The following is an 18597-nucleotide window of genomic DNA, read 5'->3' as shown; positions in this document are numbered from 1 at the left end:
ACTTGGGAGGCTGAGGCAAGAGAATCGCTTAAGCTCAAGAGTTTGAGGTTGCTGTGAGATGTGATGCCAGGGCACTCTACCCAGAGTGCCAAAGTGAAACTCTGTCTCAAAAAGACAAAACAAAACAAAAAAACCATCAAAAGGAAAGAAAACTACAGATTAATATACTGTATGAGCTTTGATGCACAAACCATTAACAAAATACTAGCAAACTGAATCCAATATATGAAATGATTATGCACTGTGGCCAAGTAGAATTTACCCCCCATAATTTTGAAATTTATCTTCCCATGTAATTTTTGAGATCACTCTATTATTACGTAATATAATGTTAACATATTGAATTCTGAATATGTCTCACGGCTTTGTCTACTCCAGTGGTTCTCAACCTGTGGGTCGCGACCCCTTCGGGGGTGAACGACCCTTTCACAGGGGTCGCCTAAATACATCTTGCATATCAGATATTTACATTACGATTCATAACAGTAGCAAAATAACAATTATGAAGTAGCAACGAAAATAATTTTATGGTTGAGGTCACCACAACATGAGGAACTGTATTAAAGGGCCACGGCTTTAGGAAGGTTGAGAATCACTGGTCTGGTCAGTCAAAACTTTATTTATTTATTTATTTTTCTATATTTTATTTATTATTTATTATTTTTTTAAGACTATTTTTTTAAATTAAATCATAGCTGTGTACATTGATATATTCAAAACTTTAACATAAAGTCATTGTACTGACAGGAAACCGTTACTGCTAGTATTGATTCAGGGTTCCCACTTCCCCTCCCAGCTGAGGTGATGCCTGCTTCCCACCTAGCCCACCAAACCTGCACCACTCCTGCAGTGCTCACAGAGGCTGTCATGGGCACCGCATTGGTTCACTCTGGGCAGACCCCTCACCCTGGCTGGGCTGCTGGAAGGGCCAGCTGGTGGACAAGGGAGAAGCCAGCTTAGGTAAGTGTGACAAGGTCTTCCATGCTGAGACCCCACCTGCAGGGCAGCTGATTCCCACCTGAAGATTGAAGATTCATCAGTGCTCCTGATACAGGGTTCCCCCATTCAAAGCTGAACAGGGACCCACCTCCCCACCCCCATTTCCTAGGCCTAGTCAATTTTATGTGGGTTTCCTAGGCCTGGACAATTTCCAGAAGGGAATACTTATTCACTTTGCCAGTAGCAGAAGGGACTGTATCCATTTATTAATGCACTCATTCATCTTGCCCCAGCAGAAGGGACTGTATCCATTCATTTGTTACCAAATCCTGGCCAAATGTATCTCTCCAGGCTGTGTATACCCCTAGACCAGTGGTTCTCAACCTGTGGGTTGTCACCGACAGGAACTGTATTAAAGGGCTGCGGCATTAGGAAGGTTGAGTGGTTCCAACCTAATGGAAGGCTAAACAAAGGACCCAGGTGGAGATTTTCCAACTTGGGTCTTTCCCTCTGCCAGGAGCTCTGGTACTTTTTCCGTATTCTTTTTTGTATAATAAATCTTACCTTACCACGGATCTGTGACCTGTCGGTTCATTCCTAGAATCTCTAAGACCAAGGACCTATTGAAGAAAGAAATTCTGGTAACAGTATTACTGTCATGAGACACAAAAGTATGTACAAGATGCAGAGGATGTTTAACAGAATCTCACTTGGTGTAGGAGAATCAGCGATTCTACTGACTCTGTGCCTGAAAAGAGCACAATATAATGGAACTTTCCAAAAGGAGAGGGAATGGAATTGCCTAAAGCAAACTTCTGTGTCTATTTTAATAGGGAGGGTGGGCAAGAGTCCAACAGGAGAGAGAACTATCCTGGGGTAAAAGACGGAGGACAACCTGACTGGGTGTTACCTTTAAGAAAAAAATGATATGAAACAATGACTATAAAGACCTCACCCACCTCTGTACTTTAGTCTGGGTGATGCTTAACAAGGTCAGTTTCTTTCCTTTTGGGAAGATAATTTTAAAACAATCATGCTGTATGGTAATTATAGTATTTTACCTTTGTCTTTAATTAGGAACTCAAAATCATAATTAGGTTCCCTTTTACTACTTTGCAAATAAGCAGCACCTCTGGCCAGCTCCCAGGAACTGGATGAGGGTCATAAATATTTCATTGGCTGGACCAATTGTAGTTACTTTCACTTTGTCTCAGATAAGGTTTATTTCCTTCCACAAAATTTCATGAACGTCCTACCTGTGAAAGATGATGAGAGGAAGTGATACGGGCAAACATTGTTATCACTTGTAGGCTTTTGTGTTAAAAGGAACACTGTGATGTGCCTTTTATGGTCCACCCTATGGCATACTAGTGAGGCAGGGACCCAAAAGAAAATGAAAGATGATTCCTGCCTTTGTGCAGTTAGCAATCTTGTTTGAGAATATAAAACATAATGCACATAAAGTAACATATGACTTTAAGTAAATAGCTACCATTTATTGAGCAATGGCTGCAGGACATACAATGTGTTCACACACACACAAGTTAATTCTCAAACCCCGGCAAAGGATAGCCTTAATTCCCACCCTCATTCCTCCAACTTAGGAGAAAACTGAAGCTTAGAGAAATTGCCTCCCGCAAGGTCACCCAGTTAACTGAAGGTGGAGGAATCAGTTTTGAACTCAGGCAAAGATAGGTTCCAGGACAAAAGCCAAATAATTGTAGCTAAGTTTCAAGGACTGAGAATTTTTCCGTGGCCTTGGGCAAGTTATTTCAATTATAGAAGTCTCATTTTCCTTATCTGCAAAAAAACAGCTCTTTCATCGGGTTGTTCTGAGCATGAATGAACTGGTGTAAGGGAAGGCCTTAGGCACATTCTGAGTGTCTAATGAAGGCTCAGTACCTGGTAACTCTCCAAGGGGACTCAGGTTCCCCAAACAGGATCTTTGCTGACTGCAACCCTCACTGTTTTAATTAAACCAACCCCGAAATCCAGAAGTGTCCTGAACAATTCAGCGCTGCTAAACCGGCCCACGCTCTTCTCCTTAATTCTATCCAACCTCCCAAGGGTGTCCAGTTCCGTGGCCTGTGAGAGACGGGTACGCTGGGCTGAAGATTGGAGAAAGCAGCAGCACAACCTCTCACCGAGTGGCCTTTTCCCTCGGAGGAGGCGGGCACACGCCCAAGTCCCCTCCCCATCGCCGACCTGGAGATACTCAGGACTGAAAGCGTTGCCCCTGCCCCTGCCCCCACTGGCTCGCCGCAACTAGAGACAGAACCAGCCGGGAAGAAGGAGGCAGCCGCCGCCGGCCTGTCCCCAGCAGCCTCCGCTCTGGACCCCGCCGGGGCGCTCGCGGGCGCGGCCACCCGGAGCGCGGGGGCGGGCGGAGCGTGACCGGAGTCCGGTCGGCCGGGTAGGAGCGCAGCGAGCGCGCCCGGCCCCGCGCCGCAGGAAGGAGCCGCCCGCGGCGCCGGCGTCATGCCCCGCATAGATGCGGACCTCAAGCTGGACTTCAAGGATGTCCTGCTGCGACCCAAGCGGAGCAGCCTCAAGAGCCGAGCCGAGGTGACGTTCGGAAGTCGCAGTGGGGATTTTTGTTTTTCCGGGCGGCGCTCAGGAGGTGGAAGCGGGTGGCACCGGGTCTGCGTTTCTGTCTGTCTGAGGCTGGCTGTTGCGCCCGCGTCCCCTCTCCCCAACACTTGGCGCAGGGGAAGGCCGGCCAGTCCCCTGCCAGGACACGAGGTGTCTTTAAGGGCAGCGATAAAGGGGCGCAACTTGGGCCCGAAATTCTATAAAGACGTCCGTTCGGTTGAATGGACCAGGGGAGATTTACCTTGAAACTAGACCTCAGAGGAGCAAAGATCAAGAGGGGGTAGGGAGCGCCTTGGGGAAGAAAAGGAAACAGTGGAGCTAGAGGAGGAAGAGAAAAACAAATGTTCAGATCCTTGTGATTTTGGGCCGTGTCTTTAACAGGTCTGAAAAATAGGAAAGCCCTAGGGCACAAGGCCAGGGTTTACTTTTGGAACTTAGGCTGCCTTGCTCAGAGTGGGATTTGGGGACGTCGTGCAGGTGCTGGACAGCCCCAGTTCCAACCCAAGCCCTCTGTAAGCTGGACGCAGTGGGGTGCAGGCTTGGGGTAGGGGAGGTGGGGCGAGCTGGAAACCTCCGGCATTTTGCTGGTTCTGCGTTGGTGAGGTCAAACCCGAAGGAACAGGTGGAGACGAGGCTAGAAATAGCCCGGGGGTTGGGCAAGGGAGGTCATCCCCGGAAAGGTAACTTAGTTGCACAGAGTGACAGAGTCCCCCGATTGGTTTGCGCTGGTGACTGTAGCTCTGCCCAGTCCGCTGAGAGCTGGAGAGGAAGGGAGGGAACTGGACAGTCTGGAAGCTGGGCTGGAGTAAACAGGAGGAGGCAGCGGCTGCTGCATTGCTCCAGCCAGCCAGCTCTCCGCGGCAAAGAACCCTGCTGCCCATCCCAGCGCCAGGCCTAACTGCAGTGCCTGGTGCTGCCAGCCGGGGGCTTGCTTAGACTAGGGAAGCCTCTCACCTCTAAGCCTCAGCATTGGCTGGCAGGAGCCCACAGGACTGCAAGAGGTGGGGGAGGAATGGTAACCCTTATCACCCCATATGGGATGTGCCTGCCTTCCTTTCAGGTGTAAAGAGTGGGGAGGCTCCTGGAACACACACAGTTTGGAAGGCAGGCCCAGGTCTCCAGAAGCAGACGCTTAGCCAGTACCTAAGACGAAATGGACCAAGACAAAATGTAGGAGTTCTGAGCATGCTAATAATTTGATGATTTCAGTGCTAATAATTTGATGATTTCAGTATTCTTTAAATTTTCAAAATGTATTGAGTGGACAGAAACTTATATTTTAGAAAAATTGTACTTTGAAACAGGATATATTATTATATATATTAACAAGATAAAGCATTTAAAATTTATGTAATAGAATAAATTGCTTCTTCCCAGGGAATAGTAAAACATCATTCAGCAACCTCATGGAAAACTTGGTTTCACAATTTGGACCGAGCACAACTTGTCCCAGCTGTGGTAGCACCTTGCAACCTCACATGTATACAGTGAGGACAAGGTGCCCTTGGGAAATGCTTTTCATTTCTTCACTGTTGTGGGAGTTTGCCAGCTCTGTGCCTAGAGACCTGAGTTAACTGGCCTTGCCTTTGCTGTTGGTTCCTGTAATGGTTTAGCTCTGGTGCACGAGGCGGCTGGCCAGCTGGCCAATCCCATAATCTGACTGTACTTGCCTCAGTGGTATTGAGGGATATAGTTAGGCTTCTCTAATCTTCCCTCTCAATGGTTTCTCAGTTTGCTTGTTGATGCCTGAAATTTTTTGTAAGCAGACAAAAAACTTTTTCATTGCACAATCAGAGGCTTAAAATGTGTGCATCCTGGCAGAAGTAATACCTAGATGCAAATTGGAAAGTAAACAATAGCTGACTGACATTGAGCCTAACAGAGCAGGTTTCAGAGGAGCCAGGAGAGAAAATATACACAGTAGGAGGAGAGTCTGGCTCTGGAGAGTGTGTTTGGACTGTTGATGACAAGTTTCATCACTGACAGTTTTTCTAAGAGCTGGGCTTGATGATGGACCTTCAGGCAGTGAGCAGAAAATGGAGAAAAAAAAAAAAAAAGAGTGATCTACTCAGAAGTTATCGGTATTCTTGCAGGAACATTTCCTCAAGACTTGCACACATGAACATGAATGAAGTGAATTTGAGGTCAACACCCAGAAGCAAAGAGTGCAGAGAGAGGTGACCCACGTGACCGTAGCATAGGCTCCCAGGGAGGCAGTCATCTCTCAAATGTCCAGCCCCTGTACAGATGAATGAAGTGCCACGGGTTATGCGGGACATTCGGATTGTCTTTTCACAGGAGGTGCTGTTTTTGTTAAGATGTGACCTTTGTTTTTATCTGATGCATTGGGGAGCTTGCATTATTTCTTGCCTTCCAAGTGCTTTCTTCCTTGGGACCCATTCCTGGCTCTAACATCGCACCCTCATCTTTAAACTAGTAAGAATTTTCTTTTAAACTCACTAACCTTGGAAGCTGGACATGGAAGAGAAATACAGCAAATTGCCCACTTTGTCCTAGGACAGAGAAGACATTTGGGATGTTCAGTCTGCCTAAAAAGTCCATAATAATTCTTTCACCAGGGGTACAGGGAGAAGAGTTCTGGTCTAGCTTTTAGGGTTGCAACAAGTTGTCCTGAGGTTAATGAGAGCATGGCAGAGCTGGGAGAATATTGGGCTGGGACCAAGAGACTTGTCACAAATTATTCCATTACCTTTGCCTCTGAGTTAGTTACCTTGAGCTGCTATAACAAAGTACCACAAACTGGGTGGCTTAAACCAGTGGTCCCCAACCAATTTAGCACCAGGGACTGGTTTCATGGAAGATAGTTTTCTCACTACTGGAAGGTTGGGGGTATTAGATTTTCATAAGGAGTGAGCAACCTACATCCATCTCACATGCAGTTTGCAGTAGGGTTTCCATTCCTATGAGAATCTAAAGCCACCTGATGTGACAGGAGGTGAGCTCAGATAGCGGTGCAAGCAATTAGGAGTGGCTGTAAATACAGATGAAATGAAGCTTCTTCGGTGGGCTGGCTGGGCTTGTTGGGCTTGTGCTCACCACTGGCTGTGTGGCCTTGCCCAGGGGGTTTGGGACTGTAGGCTTAAGCTGCAAGAATTTATTGACTTAGTTCCGAAAGCTTGAAGTTTCAGATCAAGATTTCAGTAAGGTTGGTTCCTTCTGAGGGCCATGAGTGAGAATTTCTTCTTTTCCTTTTCTTCTAGCTTTTGCTGGGTTGCTGGCAGTCTTTGAAGTTTCTTGGCTTGTAAGCCTACCACTCCAAACTCTGCCTTGATCTCCACGTGACGTTCTCACTATGTGTGTATCTGTGTGCAAATTTCCCCCTTTCATAAGGATACCAGTCATACTAGACTAGGGCCCACCCTCATGACCTCATCTTCACTGGATCAAATTCTATTTCTAAATAAGGTCCCTTCATAGGTACTGGAGGTTAGGACTTTAACATCTTTTCTGGGGCAGGCAATTCAAGTTGTAAGAGCCTCTGTAGATTTTGCTTTGAAAAATTAGAGGGTTTGACTAGACTTTTTCTTAGTCATGAATTCATCCAAATCACCTAGGGAAATAGTCCAAAATACACATATTGTCTCCAACACAAAGGTGGTGATTCATGAAGTTTCAGGCAGCTAAAGCATGCATATTTTGGAATTACTTCTAAGAGGATTCTGATGTGCACGTGGGTGTGCTGGACTGGCCTCTGAAGACTTTTCCTTTTGTAGAACCATTTGGCTAGCTGGGCATGCCACAGTGGAGCGTGAACTTCTCAGAAGTCTGAGCTCTGATGGGGAGGAGGCTTCTGGAGGTCTGATCCGCATTCAGAGGGCAGGGCTGGCCTGAGGCCTAGGAAGTAGTGCCTGGTACAAAAGCTGGGCGCAGAACATTGTATCCTTATTATCTCTTAGCTATGCATTAGTTTATTCCAAGATTTTTAAGCTCTCAGGACTATAAAGACCAAAGATTGTCCTTATACTCAGACTGGTAAGACAGATAATGCACAATCGGTATATGAAAAGAATTGTAGGTGAATGTGGTGGCTACACCTGTAATCCTAGCACTCTAGGAGGCCAAGCAGGAGGATCACTTGAGGTCCGGAGTTCTAGATCAGCATGAACAAGAGCAAGACCCCATCTCTACAAAAAGTAGAAAAGTCAGCTGAGTGTGGTGGTGGGCACCTGTTGTCCCAGCTACTTGGGAAGCTGAAGCAGGATGATCACTTAAGCTCAGGAGTTTGAGGTTGCTGGGAGCTATGATTATGACATTACACTCCAGCCTGGGCAACAGAGCTAGACTTTGTCTCACAAAAAAAAAAAAAAAAAAATAGAATTGCCTTACTCTTAACACCACCAATAAATTTAGGGAAAAGGGTCTCTGTCCTTGGGCTCTAGTTCTGCTGCCCTGATTGCACCCCTCCTCAGCCCCTAAGAGAATCCAGGGGACAAAGCCATGGGCTGTGCGATTTCTCCTAGGCTGTGCTCCATGTACCCAGAGTCCTTGTCACCCTCCAGGTGTGTTTAACTATGTCAGGGTGGGCTCACCTCTAACCCCAGAGCGGGCTAGGTGGCAGCCATCTGTAGGAATGTATGTGGTTATACACAGAGCTTCGTATGCAGACTTGGGTATCCCTATATGTGCATTTAAGAATTTGGGTGTGTGGGGCCAGGCCCAGCTCCACCTGCCACCTTGTACTGGTGCCTTCCTGACCTTGAATGAAATTGTTTTTGTTGGGGTGGGAGGATAGAACATATTTTAGTAGCAATTGGTTAGTTTGACTCATAACATTGAATTATTTAGGCATGTGGTAGGTGGGCCTCCATTTGTACTTTTGAGCCCCTAAAATGTTGGGTTGTAGGATGAGTAATGAAGGTGTGTGTATTAGAGGGGAGCAGAAATATCCGTTAGAGGTGGGGGGGGGACTTAGTTAACTTCATGTTCCCTTTCAAGTCAGGCTTAAAGTAGGAGTTTGGAGATGCTATATTTGGTGCATTGGCTGGCTGTGTCTGATTAAATGCCAAGTTTTCTTCTTGGGAGGCTGGAATATTTAAAATATTTATCTTTCTTAGTGAACAACTGGTCTGGTGTGCGGGGGGAGGATGTGGATAAGGTTGAGGAAGATAATTTTATTTCTCAATCTTAGATTTAAGGGTTGGGAAGAGCTAGTTATCCTATGGAGAAAACTAGAAACGACAGGAAGAGTTCATTGTCGTGCCCTTTTTCCATGAATAGCTCTGTGTCTTGTATCCTGCTGATAGGTTTCAGAGTGCCAAGAAAAACCCATTGTGATCCCAGCCCAGTGCAAAGTGTAGCAGCTGGCCCCATGCCTGCTGGGGGAGTGGAGTGTTAGAGTAATTTGAGAACAAGGAATTCTGATTGTTTCAAGCCCTCGAAGCCAAAATGTCAGAGAGCCATCAGCCCCACCTGAGGGAGCAATGGATAGGTCCCTTCCGTGATCTTTCAGAATGTCGGTATAATGTGCTTTACTAAAGCAGAACCAAGAATCATCAGGAAGGCAGCAGAGAAAGGGATGAGCCACCACTTACGTTTGTGCAGTTACAGCGTCTCATTTCCCCTCGTTGACTGCTGCTTAAGGCCAGAGCTGCCTTTTATGAAATCATTCGCCCAGGGAGCCTTCTGGACCCGGAAGCCCTACATGGAGAAGCAAGAGAAATGAAAAGGCTGAAGGGCCTGAGGTATGCTGTAGTGTTTTCTGAGTCGGCTGAAGGGCCTGAGGTATGCTGTAGTGTTTTCTGAGTCGGCTGAAGGGCCTGAGGTATGCTGTAGTGTTTTCTGAGTCGGCTGAAGGGCCTGAGATATGCTGTAGTGTTTTCTGAGTCGATGCTGATTGCAAAGTGAAAATTGTCTCAAATGAAAAAGAAAAGGATCTAGATGATTATTGCTGGTATATTCGTGAAGCCAGGATTCATATAGGTCTAAATTATTAAAGAAGCACAGATTCATGCCTGTGTTTCTCCTGCTGGTTCACCTTGGGGAAGCACCCGCTTCCAGTGTGGTCTGATTTCGTCGGGGCCCAGCAAGGAACAGAAAAAACAGGGAATTGGATGGAGGGCATCCTGACACTGTGGAGATGCCAAACAAGATGTTGAAGCACCTCAGGGACTGCAACGCTGAGAAGCCACCCCACCCTAGGTGAGGGTCAGGTGGTGTTCTGGAGCCCAGGGAGGGACCTGGCTCTCTCAGGGAAAGCTGAAACCAGGAGCCTCTGGCTGGAGGATGGGAGCCTGGAGAAGCAGCCTAAGGCGAGGGGGTTTCCTTCAGTTTTTCACCCATGTGTCTTCCATTGGCCAAACCCAGCCAAAAATGAACTTGAGAAATGGAGCCTGGAGGGGGTGGCCTCCTGGTGATAAGAGCGGACAGGGATGATCAGTAGCAAACAGGCTGGGGTCTGTTCTGCATCAAAGTAATAACTTCTGACTGTGCTAGCTCTTGGTGAGGCCTGGCTGTAGCATCTTGCTTCTGGTTAGCCCACTCTCATGGCTGAGCTATTGTTGTAAATTCCTGATGACAAGGTTAGGCATACATGCCCTAATCTTGAAGTCACAGTAGAATTGAGAGCTCTCCCTCCACCAGTCTGCAAGTGGAAGGAACAAGTGTTTATACACGGAAACATATGGCTGCAATTTACTTCCCCCCAGCTCTTTGAAAGGTGCTCATAATTAAACAGCCTTGGTGATGGGCGAAAGGCTAAGGGATTGATGATTTGGAGCTGGCTGCAGGATGAGTTTGGAGTGCACTTCTAGGTGAAAGGTAAGAAATGAAGGGATTGTATAGGGAAGAGCAGAGCAGATTTTCCCAGAAGGAGAATGACCCTACCACCATCAGTGCTTGGAAGTGGGGAAATGATAAGATGTATGTGGGCACTTAAGGCCGGGGATAGAAGGTGGCACCGGGACTGGAGAGGTCAGGGAGGAGGAGAGAGTGCTTCAAATTCAGAGGCTTGTCTTGATGGCAGAATAGGAGCCCAGCTCAGCTTTTGCACCTGAATACAGCACATTATGTGGTTTCCTCAGGGACCCTGCTGTCTTTGGAACCCCTGGGCCAACCCCTAAGAGAAACCAGGGGACAATGGTCACACACTTGCTTTGTGTTCTTCTAAACTCCACAAATGCTGCATGTAACAGGTAAGGGCAAAGCACTCATTTTCCCCCTTTTTACCAACAGGTGGATCTTGAGCGTACCTTCACATTTCGAAACTCTAAGCAGACCTATTCAGGGATTCCCATCATTGTGGCCAACATGGACACTGTAGGGACATTTGAGATGGCAGCTGTCATGTCGCAGGTGAGGTGTTGGGCTTTTTTTTCCTTTGCTGCTCACAGTGTGGACAGGTTGTCAGAAGCTCACTTTAGACTTGTTTCGACACAGGGAAGAGGAGACAAGTGAGACACTTTGGGTCATTCTTCGTTCTGAGTCTGACTAATATCGGAGATACTTTCTCTTTAATCAGAAAATAAATGGATGGTGTCTGGACTGTGTGTTCAGTAAGGTGGTTTAGACCTGCCAACCTTTCTGTTTGGAAACTGCCTGTGGCGCTTTTGGAAATTAGGGATACAAAAGGAAGTTAGACAGCATGACCACTACCATATAATAGATGGGCAACAGCCGCTTTAAAATTAAGACAGAGCTGCTTTGTGTCAGCCTGCTCCATAGAGTTTAGCATGTACTTATACAGAATACATTTATTGACCATTTAGGTGCCAAACGCTGCATGTGATGTACCTCTTAACTTCTGACACAGCTCTACAAGGTAGGTTCCCTTTGCAGATGAGGAAACTGAGGCAGAGAGAAGGAGAGGAGGGGCAACTTGCCTCAGGCCCTCAGCCAGATAGAGAATCAGGATTCACACTCAAACTGACTTCAGAATCAATGGATTTACTTTTCAGCTGATTCAGATCACAGTACAAGCTCAAGATCTCTTTTAGCCACTTCCTGTGTGATTTTCTATAAAGTGAATAGCCATATCCTGGCCTTGGGAAAAATAAAGAGCCGTTTGTGGGCCGGACCTTTGTCTGACGCAGCCATGTCTGAGGAACAGAGCATCTCACACATCCTGCATGTGAAATGTTTTCTGCTGTATCACACACAGGGGCTCCGTATCTCTTTCTGTTGGCAGTGCCTGCCAAGTGAAAAGATAAATCCAATTAGTTGAAAGAGCTTCTCACTGTGGGCAGCAGGTCTAACCACAGGAGGTGCTGGGATTCATTATTAGCCAGTGATTCGAAGGAAAAGATTCTCAAATAAATTATGAACTCGAAACATGTAGTAGGGGGTGGTCTGTCTGACTCTGAGATCAGTTGTATTATCTGTGAGACCTCAGCCCCTACGGAGCATTGGGCCAGAGGCTAATAAATTAATTGCTGAAGGACCTGGTATTTTTTTCCTCCTCATTTTTTTCTCGCTTTGCTGTGTCATCAGCCATGGCTACTAATAAATTATGTATTTGTGTAAAAGTGGGGGAGCCGGGAGATATTAGATAGCTTGTTTAATTCAACAAATCAGATTATTAGTTCACAAAAAACCTAGAACTTTGCTGTGCTCTTCCCACGTTCATAGACTATTGGAGAAAGTCTCCTCAGTAATGAAATAGTGTACACTGGCGTAGATAACCATGAATGACTAGGAATAACTATGAATTTTCGATTTCTAGGAACCATGGAGTTAGTGCAAGTTAATAAAGTTATAGAGTTTTAGAATGAGAAACTGGCGATCATAGATGGCAGCCCCAGAGAAGTTAGGTGAGGGTCCTTTGTTACAAGGGAGGGAGCCTGAGCTGCACAAAGCCAAGTTTGATTCTGGCCTTCACCTCTTCCTAGTCAAACATTAGTTAAATTTTGTAAACTTAAATTTCTTAAGCTCCATTTCTGCTCCTGAAGCTAATAGTATTCAAAGTTGTTCTGAGAATTAGATTATGTCTGTGAAGGGCTGGCATAAAAGTAGGTAATAAATGCTGGGTTGAAAGTTATAGATTTAGGGTTATAATTTATATAATTCCCTCCCTCAAGGATAAAGGAGCTGATTTTTTTTTTTGTTTTATATTCCCGATAAACTGTCCGATGCATTTAGCTTTTAGCAAGAAGTGGTCAGGCTGTGAACACAAAAAGCTTTAAGGTATAAGATGAGGTTCTTTAGGGTTGGTTAAACAGCAGTTGGTCTTAGGATGGTCCTGCTCCTGCACTGGGGACCTGCTTTCCTTTTTTTTACCATCTGCGCTGCTTTTGGCCTACTTTGGGTGTGGGCAGAAGCCCTGTGGGCTAGGACAGCGTTCTGAGAACTCTTCCTTTCTCTCTTCTCTGCCTCCTGGTAGAGGCTCCCAAATCCTGAATGCAGTATTATCTAACAGATTAGAATGACAGGGTTTTGTGATACCATTGGTTGCACCTTAGTCTGTTTTGGGCTCCTAATTAAAATTCAGCCTGAATGGCAGGAACCCCAGGAGCACCTGACACCTTTGTCTGGTTGATTGTCACCTCCACATGGAGGACAGGAGGGAGGGCTGTCTCATTTGGTTTCTCATTCTAACCATGCTGTTTTATTTCCTAGCACTCAATGTTTACAGCAATTCATAAACACTACACCCTGGATGACTGGAAGCTCTTTGCCACAAATCACCCAGAATGCCTGCAGGTACAGCTATAGCTTGGTTGTATAATAAATCAACAAGTGTTGCAGGGAAACAAAATCTGCAGGGTTGTCAAGCAGATTTGGATCAGCAGCAGATGGGGGTAGGGGTGGGAGGGTTCTCCAGCCCTGTGTCATTACCAAGGCCTTGCTGAGGAAACCTATTCTGTATCCCATTATGAACTTACTAGGATTTACCTGTAAGAAATATCTATGTTTTCCCTCGAAAGGTGAAGTGTTGTATCAGCAGAGCTTGGGAAAGACTCAAGTTTGTCCAGCCAGGTTATTTTGAGGTGGAGCAAGCCTGAGCACTTGGCTGTGGATAAAACAACTGAGTATAACAAGTTGTTTTGGAGTTGAGTAAAACTTTATGCCCCCAAGGATTGCTGTCACCGAAAAAGATAGATAATAAGTGTTGCCGTAGATATGGAGAATTTGGAACCCCCATACATTGCCAATGGAAATGGAAAATGGCACAGCTGCTTTGGAAAACAATTTGGCATTTCCTCAAAAGGTTAAACCTAAGAGTTACCATAGGACCCAGCAATTACAGCAGAAATAAAAACATGCCCGCGTGAAAACGTGTTCCTGAATGTTCATAGCAGCATTGTTCGTAACAGTCTCGAACTTGACACAGCCTGAAAGTCTGTCACTGCGTGAATAGATAGATCCATAAAATATGGTCTATCCATTCAATGGAATTTTATTCAGACTTAAAAGGAAATGAAGTTCTGATACTTCCTACAACTTGGCTGAACCTTGAATGTTTTGTTGTGTGAAACAGCAGACCCAGCAGACATGTCTCGGTGACATGTATGATTCCATTTATATGAAATGTCCAGAATAGGCACATCCATACAGTCATGAAATATATGAGTGTCACCGAGACCTGAGGGGATGAGGGACCTTCAGGGGGGTGGTTAAGCGATGAAGGAATTTTTCAGGTGCCATAAAAGTGTTTTAAAATTGATTATGACCATTAGACAACTCTGCGAATATACTAAAAATCATCAAATTTGGCACATTGAATGGATAAGTCACATAGTATGTCATTATATAATATCTCTGTAAAGCTGCTTTAAAGAAAGACTTTTTTAAAACAACAACAAAAAGCCTTGTGATAACATGCCTGAGTTTTCTCCTGGCAAATTCAGAGGAGTCTCTGAGTTAGGGCTGATTTTCTATAGGATTATTTGTGATTGGAAGGTGACTTTGTATGTTACTATTTTTGAGATTTCACTGGTTATTGGCTTTTTTCACTGACTGTGCTTTAATTATATGTGGATTTTGATTAGTGAGAAGGTGGTTTTAGAGCAGAATAATTCTGACTCATTAATAAGTCCTTCATTCTTGACATATTATGGTCAAATAAATTATACTTGTTTTCACTTTCTTCTTTTCCCTATAAGAAGTTTGGGAGCAATGATTTTTTTTTTCTTTTTCTTTCTTTCTTTTTATTGTTGGGGATTCATTGAGGTACAGAGAACCAGGTTTTTTTTCTTTTTGATCATATGTCCCTTGGACTTCTTTAAGGAAGTTTTTGGCAATGTGTTGTTAACTGGAGAACCATGGCCTTCTTTACCAAGTGGGATCATGTGATTTGTTGCCTCACCCTCTATCCCCACCAAATAAAAGCTTAAATAATAAGGGAAAATGTTAAGAAGTTAGTAGCACTGAGAGGAATGAACCAGTTTCACATTCCCAGTGTCAGACTTTAACAGAAAAGTGAATGAACAGTAAAATAAAAGGGGTATTACCCAGTGGAAGGGGAATAATGTGTGGATGGGGCTGGCACAGGGCAGAGCCAAGAACCACGAGGCCAGGGCATGAAAGCACGAGAAAACTGGAGTAACTACGTGTCATGTTAAAGCTCACATTCAGAGCTGGGTTGTAGTGACATGGTTGTGATCCGAGGGACTAACATCAAAGGTATTAAGATACATTCCTCATTTGTAGCTAAAGGTTTAGAGATAAGAGTTGAAATATAAATATTCTCATAAAAGGTGACATACTGACTCTGGACGTAACTCACGGCTTAGTTTCTCTAAGGCATAAATTACTGAAAACCAATTCCTTCTCAAAGGGCAGATGTGCAGAGAAGGCAGAGGCAGGGGGTCTGAGGGCACTGGGGCTATGGAGCTTAGGGATTTTCTGTGCTATGACATATTTGCACCAGTAGTACCATGGAGCTCAGAGTTCTACTGACAGCTTGAGGAAATAAAATAGAAGCCCAAGACAAGATCTCCTGAATATTTAAGAATCTGTTTACTGGAGAGATTCTGTGGCTGAGATATGGGTTTAAGGACATACACAATCCAGTGATACAAAAGGTAACAGAATCAAAGTTTAGATAATTTAATGAGTGAATGTCCCTTACCTCTCCTATTGCATGTCTCTCGAGCAAGTCCCCTGTGTATTTGATCAGACCTCAAAGGATCACTGTGATGTCCTCAAAGAGGGCACATGGCTGGAGGCAGGGTCTGACTTCTGAATGCCACTGTTCATGTCTGTGCTTCTTGGTTTATTTTGGTACAGCATGTAGCTGTGAGTTCAGGCAGTGGGCAGAATGATCTGGAAAAGATGACCAGCATCCTGGAAGCTGTGCCACAGATCAAGTTTATTTGCCTGGATGTGGCTAACGGGTATTCAGAACATTTTGTGGAATTTGTGAAACTCGTCCGTGCCAAATTTCCTGAACACACCATTATGGTAGGTTTGGTGGGACACTCTTGGGATGGGGACACACAGAGGTAGTCGTTCAGTGGGTTGCGGGGGGCTGTATTATCTTCAGGCTTTTAGAGCCTTCTAGGTCACCAACTGGTAGAGAATCATTAGAGGAAGGATGGGCCCCTGCTACCTATGGGAGCTCAGAAAGCTAGCTTTCCTCTGTAAGAAATAAAATCCCAGTCAACATCGTAGGGTGTTTGCTCCTTATTTTTACTAAATACCAAGACTATGTCTTTTAAAAGGTCCTGTGTTACTCCTTAATGAAGATTATAATTGAACCTGTAATTAGGTTTCAGTTTAACTTACTTAGGTGTTCCGCGTACCACCCCCACTGCCAGTGAAAAACTCTATTCTAGGCGTTAGAATTCTCAACGTGAAAATTTCTCAACAGTCCATTATTGATGGCAAATCAGTCAGTGTGGTGTTTGATCTAGGAGCTTTGTTTCTTGACTTTTCCTGTATTTCCTTAATTACTAGTACCTCGACTAGTTAGAGTGTATATTTGTGGGCTGGGCTCACACCTGTAATCCCACAATTTGGGAGGCTGAGGTGGGAGGATTGTTTGAGGCCAGGAGTTCAAGACTAGTCTGGGTAACATGGCAAGACCCCCATGTCTGCAAACTAATTAAAAAATTAGCCAGTTATGATGGTGCACATTTGTAGTCTCAGCTACTCAGATGGCCAGGGCAGGAGGATACCTTGAGCCCAAAACTTTGAGGTTACATTGAGCTGTGATGACACCACTGCCCTCTATACTAGGCAACAATGTAAAATTTTTTTTTCAAAAAAAAAAAAAAATGTGTATTTGCCATTTCTGGGAAGGGTGGGTTTGCAGAAAAAGCACAAGGGTTCAAAGTAGGGCTTTTGGAAAAACCTGTGTAATTTTGTGTATCTTTACTGGTGTTGCTAACCAAGGCACTTACTAACTGATATTTAGATAATTTACTTACTAACTTAACTTACTAACTGATGCTTAGATAATTTTGAATCCTATTTCTTCTCACATTTCATCATTGAAAGGAAGTTGGGGGGGCAGGAATTGTAACTATTAATGGAGTTAATCTTTTGTTAAAGAACTTCTAGGGATTTTAAGGTAAGTACTTTATGCTCTCCAAACACACAGGACGAAAGGACTAAGATTTGTTCCAAAGTCAACCAAGTGTACCAGTATTAGAAGTGGGGTGGGTAACAGCAAAATTCATTTTATCCTCCGTAATAGTGTTGTCAATGTCATTGTTTTTGATAATAACATTTGTTGAATACTGTGAATGAGAAATCTATTTGTAGATATTGGTCTCTGCCTCCACTTTTGAGATAGAACTCTTAAAATCCTTGTAGATAGGGGGATAGTAGGAGAGTCTCTTGTTGTAATCTTTGGTCTATGACTCTAGCTCCTCAGGCAGAGCTCCTAGACCAGGCGTCCTCAAACTGCGGCCCGCGGGCCACATGAAGCGGTGTGAATCCTATTTGTTCCCGTTTTGTTTTTTTGTTTCAAAATAAGATATGTGCAGTGTGCATAGGAATTTGTTCATAGTTTGTTTTTTTTTTTTTAACTGTAGTCCGGCCCTCCAATGGTCTGAGGGACAGTGAATTGGCCCCCTGTTTAAAAAGTTTGAGGATGCCTGTTCTAGAACCTTTGTAATTTCCAGAGTGCTGAGAGCATTGACACAGAGCTCCTCCTGTGTTGGGATTTCCTGGGTACTAGGAGCCGCTTTCGTTCTGATGTGGTGACTCTTCCTGGGTGGGGTGGTCACCAGAGGGACCAAGCCATATTAGAAGCTTGGAACTTGTAGCCCACCCCAATTCTCCAGAGAGGGCAGAGGGGCTGGAAATGGAATTAATAATCATGCATATATGATAAGATCTCCTCCATGAAACCCCCCAAATTATGGGATTTGTAGAGCTTCCTACTTGGTAAACACATTCCCATACTAGGAGGGAGGTGCACCATCCCTATGGAGACAGAAGCTCCTTCCAGACTTTCTTCTGTGTCTCCTCAACTGGCTGTTCCTCTGTATCCTTCATCATATCCTGTACTAGTATAATAAACTGGTGAAGCTAAGCGTTTCTCTCGTCTTTGAGCGCTCTAGCAAGTTAATTGAACCTAAGAAAGGGGAAGGGGCTCTTGGGAACATCTGGTTTGTAGCCAGGTTGGACAGATAACCTACTTCTTGTTGGCATCTGAGGCATTGGAGCGTCTTGTGGGACTGAGCCTGAACCTGTGTGACGCCATCTCTAGGTCAGTACCGTCAGATGAGAACTGAACTGTGGAGCATCTGTTGGTGTCCACTGGAGAATTACTTGGTACATGGGAGCCCTCCCCATTTTGGTCCCGGAAGTGTTCTGTGTTGGGTTATGAGAGTGAGAAAAGGAATTGGCTTGTTTTCTCCTATCTCAAACAGGTCCCTGCTGTGTTTCTGGAGGTTTACACCCATTCTCTCTTTTCTTTACAACATCTCTGTCAAGAGTAGAAACTGTTACCTCAAATTTACTACCAGTGGGAAATCTTAGGCTTGGATTTGTTCTTAGACTGTGGAATTTTCATGAAGTAGCAAAGCTGGGGTTTGAAGCCAGGTGGCTTTGAAAGTGAAGTCCAAGGTCTGCCCATTAGCCCATGCTGCCTACGGAGACTTGTCAACGTAACCCCTGTCCTCGTTAACCTCATTAACCTCCAGGGGGCAATGTGCGTGA

At 44.9% G+C, this 18597-nt stretch overlaps 1 protein-coding gene across 1 annotated transcript in view; it reads left to right on the top strand.

The window, feature by feature from the left end:
* The first annotated feature begins 3203 nt into the window (after positions 1 to 3203).
* GMPR (guanosine monophosphate reductase) overlaps positions 3204 to 18597 on the top strand; it is a 51510-nt gene continuing 36116 nt past the window's right edge. The window contains exons 1-4 of the mRNA XM_053600880.1: positions 3204 to 3504; positions 10723 to 10842; positions 13102 to 13185; positions 15715 to 15888. Of these exons, the coding sequence (XP_053456855.1) occupies positions 3418 to 3504; positions 10723 to 10842; positions 13102 to 13185; positions 15715 to 15888 (465 nt within the window). The 5' untranslated portion in view covers positions 3204 to 3417. The remainder of the gene's footprint in view (positions 3505 to 10722; positions 10843 to 13101; positions 13186 to 15714; positions 15889 to 18597) is intronic.

This window comes from Nycticebus coucang, chromosome 9, assembly GCF_027406575.1.
Source record: "Nycticebus coucang isolate mNycCou1 chromosome 9, mNycCou1.pri, whole genome shotgun sequence".
In the NCBI taxonomy this organism is placed as follows: domain Eukaryota; kingdom Metazoa; phylum Chordata; class Mammalia; order Primates; family Lorisidae; genus Nycticebus; species Nycticebus coucang.
This window is presented reverse-complemented; position numbering and strand designations above follow the sequence as displayed.